Source organism: Oncorhynchus nerka, linkage group LG14 (genome assembly GCF_034236695.1).
Source record: "Oncorhynchus nerka isolate Pitt River linkage group LG14, Oner_Uvic_2.0, whole genome shotgun sequence".
NCBI classification, from domain to species: domain Eukaryota; kingdom Metazoa; phylum Chordata; class Actinopteri; order Salmoniformes; family Salmonidae; genus Oncorhynchus; species Oncorhynchus nerka.
The window spans coordinates 7,876,705-7,894,744 of NC_088409.1; the positions used below are offsets into that span (position 1 = coordinate 7,876,705).

Here is an 18,040-nt window from a genome sequence, read left to right on the forward strand (position 1 = left end):
ATATTATACACTAGATATTATACACTAGATATTATACACTAGATATTATTATTATACACTAGATATTATTATTATACACTAGATATTATACACTAGATATTATACACTAGATATTATACACTAGATATTATACACTAGATATGATATTATACACTAGATATTATTATTATACACTAGATATGATATTATACACTAGATATTATACACTAGATATTATACACTAGATATTATACACTAGATATTATACACTAGATATTATACACTAGATATTATACACTAGATATTATTATTATACACTAGATATTATACACTAGATATTATACACTAGATATTAGACACTAGATATTATACACTAGATATTATACACTAGATATTATACACTAGATATTATACACTAGATATTATACACTAGATATTATACACTAGATATTATACACTAGATATTATACACTAGATATTATACACTAGATATTATACAGATATTATACACTAGATATTATACACTAGATATTATACACTAGATATTATACACTAGATATTATACACTAGATATTACACACTATTATACACTAGATATTATACACTAGATATTATACACTACACTAGATATTATACACTAGATATTATATTATACACTAGATATTATACACTAGATATTATACACTAGATATTATACACTACACTAGATATTATACACTAGATATTATACACTAGATATTAGACACTAGATATTATACACTAGATATTATACACTAGATATTATACACTAGATATTATACACTAGATATTATACACTAGATATTACACACTATTATACACTAGATATTATACACTAGATATTATACACTAGATATTATACACTAGATATTATACACTAGATATTATACACTAGATATTATACACTAGATATTATACACTAGATATTATACACTAGATATTATACACTAGATATTACACACTATTATACACTAGATATTATACACTAGATATTATACACTAGATATTATACACTAGATATTATACACTAGATATTATACACTAGAGATATTATACACTAGATATTATACACTAGATATTATACACTAGATATGATATTATACACTAGATATTATACACTAGATATTATACACTAGATATTATTATTATACACTAGATATTATACACTAGATATTATACACTAGATATTATACACTAGATATTATACACTAGATATTAGACACTAGATATTAGACACTAGATATTATACACTAGATATTATTATTATACACTAGATATTATACAGATATTATACACTAGATATTATACACTAGATATTATACACTATTATACACTAGATATTATACACTAGATATTATACACTAGATATTATACACTATTATACACTAGATATTATACACTAGATATTATTATTATACACTAGATATTATACACTAGATATTATACACTAGATATTATACACTATTATACACTAGATATTATACACTAGATATTATTATTATACACTAGAGATATTATACACTAGATATTATACACTAGATATTATACACTAGATATTATTATTATACACTAGATATTATACACTAGATATTATTATTATACACTAGATATTATACACTAGATATTATACACTAGATATTATTATTATACACTAGATATTATACACTAGATATTATACACTAGATATTATTATTATACACTAGATATTATACACTAGATATTATACACTAGATATTATTATTATACACTAGATATTATTATTATACACTAGATATTATTATTATACACTAGATATTATTATTATACACTAGATATTATTATTATACACTAGATATTATACACTAGATATTATACACTAGATATTATTATTATACACTAGATATTATACACTAGATATTATTATTATACACTAGATATTATACACTAGATATTATACACTAGATATTATTATTATACACTAGATATTATACACTAGATATTATACACTAGATATTATACACTAGATATTATACACTAGATATATTATACACTAGATATTATTATTATACACTAGATATTATACACTAGATATTATACACTAGATATTATTATTATACACTAGATATTATTATTATACACTAGATATTATTATTATACACTAGATATTATACACTAGATATTATTATTATACACTAGATATTATACACTAGATATTATATTATACACTAGATATTATACACTAGATATTATACACTAGATATTATTATTATACACTAGATATTATACACTAGATATTATACACTAGATATTATTATACACTAGATATTATACACTAGATTATTATACACTAGATATTATACACTAGATATTATACACTAGATATTATTATTATACACTAGATATTATACACTAGATATTATACACTAGATATTATACACTAGATATTATACACTAGATATTATACACTAGATATTATACAGATATTATACACTAGATATTATACACTAGATATTATTATTATACACTAGATATTATACACTAGATATTATACACTAGATATTATACACTAGATATTATACACTAGATATTATACACTAGATATTATACACTAGATATTATACACTAGATTATACACTAGATATTATTATTATACACTAGATATTATACACTAGATATTATACACTAGATATTATACATATTAGATATTATACACTAGATATTATACACTAGATATTATTATTATACACTAGATATTATACACTAGATATTATATTATACACTAGATATTATACACTAGATATTATACACTAGATATTATACACTAGATATTATACACTAGATATTATATTATACACTAGATATTATACACTAGATATTATACACTAGATATTATACACTAGATATTATACACTAGATATTATACACTAGATATTATACACTACACTAGATATTATACACTAGATATTATACACTAGATATTATACACTAGATATTATACACTAGATATTATACACTAGATATTATACACTAGATATTATACACTAGATATTATACACTAGATATTATACAGATATACACTAGATATTATACACTAGATATTATACACTAGATATTATACACTAGATATTATACACTAGATATTATACACTAGATATTATACACTAGAGATATTATACACTAGATATTATACACTAGAGATATTATACACTAGATATTATACACTAGATATTATACACTAGAGATATTATACACTAGATATTATACACTAGATATTATACACTAGATATTATACACTAGATATTATACACTAGATATTATACACTAGATATTATACACTAGATATTATACACTAGATATTATACACTAGATATTATACACTAGATATTATACACTAGATATTATACACTAGATATTATACACTAGATATTATACACTAGATATTATACACTAGATATTATACACTAGATATTATACACTAGATATTATACACTAGATATTATACACTAGATATTATACACTAGATATTATACACTAGATATTATACACTAGATATTACACACTAGATATGATATTATACACTAGATATTATACACTAGATATTATACACTAGATATTATACACTAGATATTATACACTAGATATTATACACTAGATATTATACACTAGATATTATTATACACTAGATATTATACACTAGATATTATTAGATATTATACACTAGATATTATACACTAGATATTATACACTAGATATTATACACTAGATATTATACACTAGATATTATACACTAGATATTATACACTAGATATTATACACTAGATATTATACACTAGATATTATACACTAGATATTATACACTAGATATTATACACTAGATATTAGACACTAGATATTATACACTAGATATTATACACTAGATATTATACACTAGATATTATACACTAGATATTATACACTAGATATTATACACTAGATATTATACACTAGATATTATACACTAGATATTATACACTAGATATTATACACTAGATATTATTATTATACACTAGATATTATACACTAGATATTATACACTAGATATTATACACTAGATATTATACACTAGATATTATACACTAGATATTATACACTAGATATTATACACTAGATATTATACACTAGATATTATACACTACACTAGATATTATACACTAGATATTATACACTAGATATTAGACACTAGATATTATACACTAGATATTATACACTAGATATTATACACTATTATACACTAGATATTATACACTAGATATTATACACTAGATATTATACACTAGATATTATACACTAGATATTATACACTAGATATTATTATTATACACTAGATATTATACACTAGATATTATACACTAGATATTATACACTAGATATTATACACTAGATATTATACACTAGATATTATACACTAGATATTATACACTAGATATTATACACTAGATATTATACACTAGATATTATACACTAGATATTATACACTATTATACACTAGATATTATACACTAGATATTATACTAGATATTATACACTAGATATTATACACTAGATATTATACACTAGATATTATACACTAGATATTATACACTAGATATTATACACTAGATATTATACACTAGATATTATACACTAGATATTATACACTAGATATTATACACTAGATATTATTATTATACACTAGATATTATACACTAGATATTATACACTAGATATTATACACTACACTAGATATTATACACTAGATATTATACACTAGATATTATACACTAGATATTATACACTAGATAGATATTATACACTAGATATTATACACTAGATATTATTATTATACACTAGATATTATACACTAGATATTATACACTAGATATTATACACTAGATATTATACACTAGATATTATACACTAGATATTATACACTAGATATTATTATTATACACTAGATATTATACACTAGATATTATACACTAGATATTATACACTAGATATTATACACTAGATATTATACACTAGATATTATACACTAGATATTATACACTAGATATTATTATTATACACTAGATATTATACACTAGATATTATACACTAGATATTATACACTAGATATTATACACTAGATATTATACACTAGATATTATACACTAGATATTATACACTAGATATTATACACTAGATATTATACACTAGATATTATACACTAGATATTAGACACTAGATATTATACACTAGATATTATACATAGATATTACACTAGATATTATACACTAGATATTATACACTAGATATTATACACTAGATATTATACACTAGATATTATACACTAGATATTATACACTAGATATTATATTACTAGATATTATACACTAGATATTATACACTAGATATTATACACTAGATATTATACACTAGATATTATACACTAGATATTTATACACTAGATATTATACACTAGATATTATACACTAGATATTATACACTAGATATTATACACTAGATATTATACACTAGATATTATACACTAGATATTATACACTGGATATTATACACTAGATATTATACACTAGATATTATACACTAGATATTATACACTAGATATTATACACTAGATATTATACACTAGATATTATACACTAGATATTATACACTAGATATTATACACTAGATATTATACACTAGATATTATAGATATTATACACTAGATATTATACACTAGATATTATACACTAGATATTATACACTAGATATTATACACTAGATATTATACACTAGATATTATACACTAGATATTATACACTAGATATTATACACTAGATATTATACACTAGATATTATACACTAGATATTATACACTAGATATTATACACTAGATATTATACACTAGATATTATACACTAGATATTATACACTAGATATTATACACTAGATATTATACACTAGATATTATACACTAGATATTATACACTAGATATTATACACTAGATATTATTATTATACACTAGATATTATACACTAGATATTATACACTAGATATTATACACTAGATATTATATTATTATACACTAGATATTATACACTAGATATTATACACTAGATATTATACACTAGATATTATACACTAGATATTATACACTAGATATATTATATTATACACTAGATATTATACACTAGATATTATACACTAGATATTATACACTAGATATTATACACTAGATATTATACACTAGAGATATTATACACTAGATATTATACACTAGATATTATACACTAGATATTATACACTAGATATTATACACTAGATATTATTATTATACACTAGATATTATACACTAGATATTATACACTAGATATTATTATTATACACTAGATATTATACACTAGATATTATACACTAGATATTATATTATACACTAGATATTATACACTAGATATTATACACTAGATATTATTATTATACACTAGATAGATATTATACACTAGATATTATACACTAGATATTATACACTAGATATTATACACTAGATATTATTATTATACACTAGATATTATACACTAGATATTATACACTAGATATTATACACTAGATATTATACACTAGATTATTATACATATTATACACTAGATATTATACACTAGATATTATACACTAGATATTATACACTAGATATTATTATTATACACTAGATATTATACACTAGATATTATACACTAGATATTATACACTAGATATTATACACTAGATATTATTATTATACACTAGATATTATACACTAGATATTATTATTATACACTAGATATTATACACTAGATATTATTATTATACACTAGATATTATACACTAGATATTATACACTAGATATTATTATTATACACTAGATATTATACACTAGATATTATACACTAGATATTATACACTAGATATTATACACTAGATATTATTATTATACACTAGATATTATACACTAGATATTATACACTAGATATTATACACTAGATATTATACACTAGATATTATACACTAGATATTATACACTAGATATTATACACTAGATATTATACAGATATTATACACTAGATATTATACACTAGATATTATTATACACTAGATATTATACACTAGATATTATACACTAGATATTATACACTACTAGATATTATACACTAGATATTATACACTAGATATTATACACTAGATATTATACACTAGATATTATACACTAGATATTATTATTATACACTAGATATTATACACTAGATATTATTATTATACACTAGATATTATACACTAGATATTATTATTATACACTAGATATTATACACTAGATATTATACACTAGATATTATACACTAGATATTATACACTAGATATTATACACTAGATATTATACACTAGATATTATACACTAGATATTATACACTAGATATTATTATTATACACTAGATATTATACACTGGATATTATACACTAGATATTATACACTAGATATTATACACTAGATATTATACACTAGATATTATACACTAGATATTATACACTAGATATTATACACTACACTAGATATTATACACTAGATATTATACACTAGATATTATACACTAGATATTATACACTAGATATTATACACTAGATATTATACACTAGATATTATACACTAGATATTATACACTAGATATTATACACTAGAGATATTATACACTAGATATTATACACTAGATATTATACACTAGATATTATACACTAGAGATATTATACACTAGATATTATACACTAGAGATATTATACACTAGATATTATACACTAGATATTATACACTAGAGATATTATACACTAGATATTATACACTAGATATTATACACTATTATACACTAGATATTATACACTAGATATTATACACTAGATATTATACACTAGATATTATACACTAGATATTATACACTAGATATTATACACTAGATATTATACACTAGATATTATACACTAGATATTAGACACTAGATATTATACACTAGATATTATACACTAGATATTATACACTAGATATTATACACTAGATATTATACACTAGATATTATACACTAGATATTATACACTAGAGATATTATACACTAGATATTATACACTAGATATTATACACTAGATATTATACACTAGATATTATACACTAGATATTATACACTAGATATTATACACTAGATATTATACACTAGATATTATACACTAGATATTATACACTAGATATTATACACTAGAGATATTATACACTAGATATTATACACTAGATATTATACACTAGATATTATACACTAGATATTATACACTAGATATTATACACTAGATATTATACACTAGATATTATACACTAGATATTATTATTATACACTAGATATTATACACTAGATATTATACACTAGATATTATACACTAGATATTATACACTAGATATTATACACTAGATATTATTATTATACACTAGATATTATACACTAGAGATATTATACACTAGATATTATACACTAGATATTATACACTAGATATTATACACTAGATATTATTATTATACACTAGATATTATACACTAGATATTACACACTGGATATTATACACTAGATATTATACATATTATACACTAGATATTATACACTAGATATTATACACTAGATATTATACACTAGATATTATATTATACACTAGATATTATACACTAGACTAGATATTATACACTAGATATTATACATATTATACACTAGATATTATACACTAGATATTATACACTAGATATTATTATTATACACTAGATATTATTATATTATACACTAGATATTATTATTATACACTAGATATTATACACTAGATATTATACACTATTATACACTAGATATTATACACTAGATATTATACACTAGATATTATACACTAGATATTATACACTAGATATTATATTATACACTAGATATTATACACTAGATATTATACACTAGATATTATACACTAGATATTATACACTAGATATTATACACTAGATATTATTATTATACACTAGATATTATACACTAGATATTATACACTAGATATTATACACTATTATACACTAGATATTATACACTAGATATTATACACTACACTAGATATTATACACTAGATATTATACACTAGATATTATACACTAGATATTATACACTAGATATTAGACACTAGATATTATACACTAGATATTATACACTAGATATTATACACTAGATATTACACACTAGATATTATACACTAGATATTATACACTAGATATTATACACTAGATATTATACACTAGATATTATACACTAGATATTATACACTAGATATTATACACTAGATATTATACACTAGATATTATACACTAGATATTATACACTAGATATTATACACTAGATATTATTATTATACACTAGATATTATACACTAGATATTATACACTAGATATTATACACTAGATATTATACACTAGATATTATACACTAGATATTATACACTAGATATTATACACTAGATATTATACACTAGATATTATACACTAGATATTATACACTAGATATTATACACTAGATATTATACACTAGATATTATACACTAGATATTATACACTAGATATTATACACTAGATATTATACACTAGATATTATACACTATTATACACTAGATTTTATACACTAGATTTAGATATAGACATTAGATTTAGACATTAGATTTAGACATTAGATTCAGACATTAGATTTAGACATTAGATTTAGACATTAGATTTAGACATTAGATTTAGACATTAGATTCAGACATTAGATTCAGACATTAGATTTAGACATTAGATTTAGACATTAGATTTAGACATTAGATTTAGACATTAGATTTAGACATTAGATTTAGACATTAGATTTAGACATTAGACATTAGATTTAGACATTAGATTTAGACATTAGACATTAGATTCAGACATTAGATTCAGACATTAGATTCAGACATTAGATTTAGACATTAGATTCAGACATTAGATTTAGACATTAGATTCAGACATTAGATTTAGACATTAGATTTATTAGATTCAGACATTAGATTTAGACATTAGATTCAGACATTAGATTTAGACATTAGATTTAGACATTAGATTCAGACATTAGATTTAGACTTTAGACATTAGATTTAGACATTAGATTTAGACATTAGATTTAGACATTAGATTTAGACATTAGATTTAGACATTAGATTTAGACATTAGATTCAGACATTAGATTTAGACTTTAGACATTAGATTTAGACATTAGATTCAGACATTAGATTCAGACATTAGACATTAGATTTAGACATTAGATTCAGACATTAGATTTAGACTATAGACATTAGATTTAGACATTAGATTCAGACATTAGATTTAGACTTTAGACATTAGATTTAGACATTAGATTCAGACATTAGATTCAGACATTAGATTTAGACTTTAGACATTAGATTTAGACATTAGATTCAGACATTAGATTTAGACATTAGATTCAGACATTAGATTTAGACTTTAGACATTAGATTTAGACATTAGATTTAGACATTAGATTTAGACATTAGATTCAGACATTAGATTTAGACATTAGATTCAGACATTAGACATTAGATTTAGACATTAGATTTAGACTTTAGACATTAGATTTAGACATTCGATTTAGACTTTAGACATTAGATTTAGACTTTAGACATTAGATTTAGACTTTAGACATTAGATTTAGACTTTAGACATTCGATTTAGACTTTAGACATTAGATTTAGACATTCGATTTAGACATTAGATTCCGACATTAGATTCAGACATTAGATTCAGACATTAGATTCAGACATTAGATTTAGACATTAGATTCAGACATTAGACATTAGATTCAGACATTAGATTCAGACATTAGATTCAGATATTAGATATTGACGTTAGATTCAGACATGTGCTTTGCCAGATTCCTTCAGTAACTCTTCACTCTGTTCTTCTCCTCCAGGAGGAAGACAACGTGATAGACATCAGAGAATATGTCATCGCCTTATCGGTTGTATGCAGACCTGCTAAAACTCTGGAGACCATGAAACTGGCCTTCAGGGTACGTTTTCTGCTCCAGCTCTGGTTTCATGCTCTGTCAAGGTGTCTTTCAGAGGGCCTACGACCACTGATATCTCTGCCATTTTCCATTTGAGAGGATGTACTAATGACCCATGGTGTGAGTTGTAGACTGTTTAGATATAAACAGATGGTCTGAGGGCCCAGCCGGCTCAATGGGTGTGAGTGAGATGTGAAAGGGGTCAGGGTCATCTAATGTGTGTTAGTTATTATTTGCATATATCCCAGATGTTTGAGGCGGAGGAGGACGGTGCGATCACAGTGGCTGAGTTGGCCTGCGTCCTAAAGACGGCGTTAGGAGTGGCTGACCTCGACGTCTCACGTCTCTTTGCTGCTATCGACACAGAGGACACGGGGAAACTCACCTTTGGTAAGAAACGACTTGTCTTCCTAGCTTGTACTGGGGTCAACTTCTGTTTAGCTGCTCTTGGGAGTATATGCCTGGGGTGGTTTTGGACCTTTATTTATTTTTTAACCCGGCAAGTCAGTTAAGAACACATTCTTATTTTCAATGACGGCCTAGGAACAGTGGGTTAACTGCCTGTTCAGGGGCAGAACGACAGATTTGTACCTTGTCAGGTCTGGGGTTTGAACTTGCAACCTTCCGGTTACTAGTCCAACGCTCTAACCACTAGGCTACCCACAGTTATGTTGTGTCTGTAATCTCTAGTTCATTTGTAAATATTAGGAGTGTACCTATCTTTGTAAACATGCACTTGTTTTTCTAGTGTGTTAATTGTAGGTTACTGTATTTAACTTGCTTGGAATAACCTTTACCGTTGTGTGTGGCGCCCCCCTGTGGTGGTAACAGGCAAGTTCAGGAGCTTTGCAGAGCATCACCCAAACTTCAGTGAGGACTACCTGTCCACAGACAATACAGGCCGTAACGGCTGTCCTCACCAGCCCAAGGCCACGCCCAACGCCAAGCCTCAGACCAACGGCTTCTGCCCTGACTTCAGCCCGCGAGACAACCACCACGACACAACGACGGACTGTTCAGTGAAGAAACACAACTGAGTCTGTTAGTCACCTCAGAATCCACCTCTCCTGGTGAGAGAGTGGGTGGTGGGGGTTGTTGTTGTTGTTGTTGATGGGCTATATGTATGGTCAGTCAGACACACACACACACACACACACACGAGAAATGTAACCCTTATTAACCGTATCCATAATGTTTCTACGGTTCATTTGATCTTGGTGATCAATCGTTGTTTGTTTTAGTAGAGTTTTTTTGTATTTGTTCTGAGGAAGGAACATTTTAAATGCCAAAAAGATGGCTAATAACGATTGAGGAGAGGTGAAGCATGAAACACTAGAAGGGAGATGTGACGTTTCCTCCATGTTGGGGTCTGGGAGAGGTCGAGAGACAACACCTCAGCCAGGGAAGGGAACCTTAGTTTTGAGTGAATTCGGTGTCTATTTCTTTGTTTAATCTTGTTCTTTCTGATGGAAAGACGGCAGGTTTGACTCTGCATGGGTGCTTTACTGTCAGCGAGCAGTATTGAGGGACTGTGAATGAATAGAACAGCCTTGAAGCACCAGTGACATTGTCTGAGCCCACTTTGGCTTTGATTGAACTTTTGAGGTGCAATATGGCTGATGTACAGATGTAGGATCTTAATTTGAGCCAGTTGGCTACAGCAGGGAAAATAATCCTGCAGCAACAGGAAATGTTTTAATTATTATATGGATTATAATGAATGGTAATTTTTGGGCAGGTTAATACATCAATATATAAAATAAGGGAAAATAAAGTCTGACATTTCTAAGTGGAAATTACAAACTTCAAAATACATTTTAAACCTAAAATACACTACACATTTTAAATGCAGGAAAGTTCTCCTGAAACAGGGTGATCAAATTAAGATCCTACACCTGTAAAATGGGTCAGATTTAAGGTGTGATTATGGCTGATATCAGAGGGGTCAGATTTAAGGTGTGATTATGGCTGATATCAGAGGGGTCAGATTTAATATGTGATTATGGCTGATATCAGAGGGGTCAGATTTAATATGTGATTATGGCTGATATCAGAGGGGTCAGATTTAAGGTGTGATTATGGCTGATATCAGAAAGATGGCGGAGATACAGATGCTGGTTGGAAGATGCTGGTTAAATCTCAGGGTTCCGTAACGAGACTTATTAAACTATAAAGATGTCCTTATCGTCATGTTACATGGCCTCGACCACAGTCCTGGAACCATGTTATAACAGTGCCTTGCGAAAGTATTCGGCCCCCTTGAACTTTGCGACCTTTTGCCACATTTCAGGCTTCAAACATAAAGATATAAAACTGTATTTTTTTTGTGAAGAATCAACAACAAGTGGGACACAATCATGAAGTGGAACGACATTTATTGGATATTTCAAACTTTTTTAACAAATCAAAAACTGAAAAATTGGGCGTGCAAAATTATTCAGCCCCCTTAAGTTAATACTTTGTAGCGCCACCTTTTGCTGCGATTACAGCTGTAAGTCGCTTGGGGTATGTCTCTATCAGTTTTGCACATCGAGAGACTGACATTTTTTCCCATTCCTCCTTGCAAAACAGCTCGAGCTCAGTGAGGTTGGATGGAGAGCATTTGTGAACACCAGTTTTCAGTTCTTTCCACAGATTCTCGATTGGATTCAGGTCTGGACTTTCACTTGGCCATTCTAACACCTGGATATGTTTATTTTTGAACCATTCCATTGTAGATTTTGCTTTATGTTTTGGATCATTGTCTTGTTGGAAGACAAATCTCTGTCCCAGTCTCAGGTCTTTTGCAGACTCCATCAGGTTTTCTTCCAGAATGGTCCTGTATTTGGCTCCATCCATCTTCCCATCAATTTTAACCATCTTCCCTGTCCCTGCTGAAGAAAAGCAGGTCCAAACCATGATGCTGCCACCACCATGTTTGACAGTGGGGATGGTGTGTTCAGGGTGATGAGCTGTGTTGCTTTTACGCCAAACATAACGTTTTGCATTGTTGCCAAAAAGTTCCGTTTTGGTTTCATCTGACCAGAGCACCTTCTTCCACATGTTTGGTGTGTCTCCCAGGTGGCTTGTGGCAAACTTTAAACGACAATTTTTATGGATATCTTTAAGAAATGGCTTTCTTCTTGCCACTCTTCCATAAAGGCCAGATTTGTGCAATATACGACTGATTGTTGTCCTATGGACAGAGTCTCCCACCTCAGCTGTAGATCTCTGCAGTTCATCCAGAGTGATCATGGGCCTCTTGGCTGCATCTCTGATCTGTCTTCTCCTTGTATGAGCTGAAAGTTTAGAGGGACGGCCAGGTCTTGGTAGATTTGCAGTGGTCTGATACTCCTTCCATTTCAATATTATCGCTTGCACAGTGCTCCTTGGGATGTTTAAAGCTTGGGAAATCTTTTTGTATCCAAATCCGGCTTTAAACTTCTTCACAACAGAATCTCGGACCTGCCTGGTGTGTTCCTTATTCTTCATGATGCTCTCTGCGCTTTTAACGGAACTCTGAGACTATCACAGTGCAGGTGCATTTATACGGAGACTTGATTACACACAGGTGGATTGTATTTATCATCATTAGTCATTTAGGTCAACATTGGATCATTCAGAGATCCTCACTGAACTTCTGGAGAGAGTTTGCTGCACTGAAAGTAAAGGGGCTGAATAATTTTGCACGCCCAATTTTTCAGTTTTTGATTTGTTAAAAAAGTTTGAAATATCCAATAAATGTCGTTCCACTTCATGATTGTGTCCCACTTGTTGTTGATTCTTCACAAAAAAATACAGTTTTATATCTTTGTTTGAAGCCTGAAATGTGGCAAAAGGTCGCAAAGTTCAAGGGTCCCGAATACTTTCGCAAGGCACTGTATACCACAATGACCATGTCTTTCTGGACAAAGGCAATTTACTGCATCCAAAATGGCACCCTATTCCTTGCACTACATTTGACCAGAGGCCCCTAAGGGCCCTATGTAGGGAACAGGGTCCCATTAGAGACCATCCCCTAGGGGCCCTATGTGGGGAACAGGGTGCCATTAGAGACCATCCCCTAAGGGCCCTATGTAGGAAACAGGGTTCCATTAGAGACTGACCCCTAAGGGCCCTATGTAGGGAACAGGGTGCCATTGGAGACCATCCCCTAAGGGCCCCTATGTAGGGAACAGGGTTCCATTAGAGACCATCCCCTAAGGGCCCTATGTAGGGAACAGGGTTCCATTAGAGACCATCCCCTAAGGGCCCTATGTAGGGAACAGGGTTCCATTAGAGACTGACCCCTAAGGGCCCTATGTAGGGAACAGGGTGCCATTAGACTGACCCCTAAGGGCCCTATGTAGGGAACAGGGTTCCATTAGAGACTGACCCCTAAGGGCCCTATGTAGGGAACAGGGTTCCATTAGAGACCGACCCCTAAGGGCCCTATGTAGGGAACAGGGTTCCATTAGAGACTGACCCTAAGGGCCCTATGTAGGGAACAGGGTGCCATTAGAGACCATCCCCTGAGGGCCCTATGTAGGGAACAGGGTGCCATTAGAGACCATCCCCTAAGGGCCCTATGTAGGGAACAGGGTTCCATTAGAGACTGACCCCTAAGGGCCCTATGTAGGGAACAGGATGCAATTAGAGACTGACCCATGGTTCCTCTCTCCTCCGTGGCCATTAGAGACTGACCCATGGTTCCTCTCTCCTCCGTGGCCATTAAAGACTGACCCATGGTTCCTCTCTCCTCCGTGGCCATTAGAGACTGACCCATGGTTCCTCTCTCCTTTTCAACGTCAAAATGTACTAATATACTGTTACGGACCAAAAACGTTGTTAGTTAGTGTGCGGTTAACTGGTAGTAGTAGTGCCCAGAATAGAACCAGCCGTGTGTATGGCTTTAAGGGAAAACAGAATAGAACCAGCTGTGTATAGAACCAGCTAATATAACTGTTAAGGACCAAAAACGTTGTTAGTTAGTGTGGGAAAACAGAATAGAACCAGCTGTGTGTATGGCTTTAAGGGAAAACAGAATAGAACCAGCTGTGTATAAGGCTTTAAGGGAAAACAGAATAGAACCAGCTGTGTATAAGGCTTTAAGGGAAAACAGAATAGAACCAGCTGTGTATAAGGCTTTAAGGGAAAACAGAATAGAACCAGCTGTGTATAAGGCTTTAAGGGAAAACAGAACAGCAGCGACTTTATTCATTTGTAATAACTTAGTTACATGAATCTGTGTCCATAGGGCTCTGGTCTAAAGTAGTGCACTATATAGGGAATAGGTCTCTGGTCTAAAGTAGTGTACTATATAGGGAATAGGGCCCTGATCTAAAGTAGTGCACTATATAGGGAATAGGGCTCTGGTCTAAAGTTGTGCACTATATAGGGAATAGGTCTCTGGTCTAAAGTAGTGTACTATATAGGGAATAGGGCTCTGGTCTAAAGTAGTGCACTATATAGGACCCTGGTCTAAAGCAGTGCACTACATAGGGAATAGGGCTCTGGTCTAAAGTAGTGCACTATATAAGGAATAGGGTTCTGGTCTAAAGTAGTGCACTATATAGGGAATAGGGCTCTGGTCTAAAGTAGTGCACTATATAGGGAATAGGGCTCTGGTCTAAAGTAGTGCACTATATAGGGAATAGGGCTCTGGTCTAAAGTAGTGCACTATATAGGGAATAGGGCTCTGGTCTAAAGTAGTGCACTATATAGGGAATAGGGCTCTGGTCTAAAGTAGTGCACTATATAGGGAATAGGGCCCTGATCTAATGTAGTGCACTAAATAGGGAATAGGGCTCTGGTCTAAAGTAGTGCACTATATAGGGAATCGGGCTCTGGTCTAAAGTAGTGTACTATATAGGGAATAGGGCCCTAGTCTAATGTAGTGCTCTATATAGGGAATAGGGCCCTGGTCTAATGTAGTGTACTATATAGGGAATAGGTCCCTGGTCTAAAGTAGTGCACTATATAGGGAATAGGGCTCTGGTCTAAAGTAGTGCACTATATAGGGAATAGGGTGCCATCTGGGACCTAGCCTGTCGATCTATCCACTGTTAATCACCTGAATGTTACTATAGAGGTCTATGGGACAGGTATATGTTACTATAGAGGTCTATGGGACAGGTATATGTTACTATAGAGGTCTATGGGACAGGTATATGTTACTATAGAGGTCTATGGGACAGGTATATGTTACTATAGAGGTCTATGGGACAGGTATATGTTACTATAGAGGTCTATTGGACAGGTATATGTTACTATAGAGGTCTATGGGACAGGTATATGTTACTATAGAGGTCTATGGGACAGGTATATGTTACTATAGAGGTCTATGGGACAGGTATATGTTACTATAGAGGTCTATGGGACAGGTATATGTTACTATAGAGGTCTATGGGACAGGTATATGTTACTATAGAGGTCTATTGGACAGGTGTTTGTTTCTATAGAGGTCTATTGGACAGGTGAATGTTTCTATAGAGGTCTATTGGACAGGTGTTTGTTTCTATAGAGGTCTATTGGACAGGTGAATGTTTCTATAGAGGTCTATTGGACAGGTGAATGTTACTATAGAGGTCTATTGGACAGGTGTTTGTTACTATAGAGGTCTATTGGACAGGTGTTTGTTTCTATAGAGGTCTATTGGACAGGTGAATGTTACTATAGAGGTCTATGTGACAGGTGAATGTTACTATAGAGGTCTATGGGACAGGTGAATGTTACTATAGAGAAGGGGTTTGCCATCTAAAAGAACCATTGATTCTGAATACAAGTAGTTTCTATATCACATCCTTATACCATGTCTATCGTTTACATAAACATACCCCCCAAAGAGAGCTTTACAATGGGAGCAATATATGACATCATTCACCGTCTCTCATCTTCTTCTCCTTTCGAAGAGATCAAATGGATATGTTTTTTTTATTTTATATTCCAAATGAGGGCATTTTGTGAATTTCTGGAAATACGT

The 18,040-nt window shown here is 30.0% G+C and overlaps 2 protein-coding genes across 2 annotated transcripts in view; one reads left to right on the forward strand and one right to left on the reverse strand.

Moving 5' to 3' along the window:
• LOC115118989 (lysophosphatidylcholine acyltransferase 1-like) overlaps positions 1-13,461 on the forward strand; it is a 113,273-nt gene extending 99,812 nt beyond the window's left edge. The window contains 3 exon segments of the mRNA XM_065027306.1: positions 11,005-11,103; positions 11,349-11,490; positions 11,932-13,461. Of these exon segments, the coding sequence (XP_064883378.1) occupies positions 11,005-11,103; positions 11,349-11,490; positions 11,932-12,137 (447 nt within the window). The 3' untranslated portion in view covers positions 12,138-13,461.
• LOC135575108 (doublecortin domain-containing protein 2-like) overlaps positions 1-18,040 on the reverse strand; it is a 492,912-nt gene that overhangs the window by 340,330 nt on the left and 134,542 nt on the right. The gene's annotated exons all lie outside the window — the stretch shown is intronic.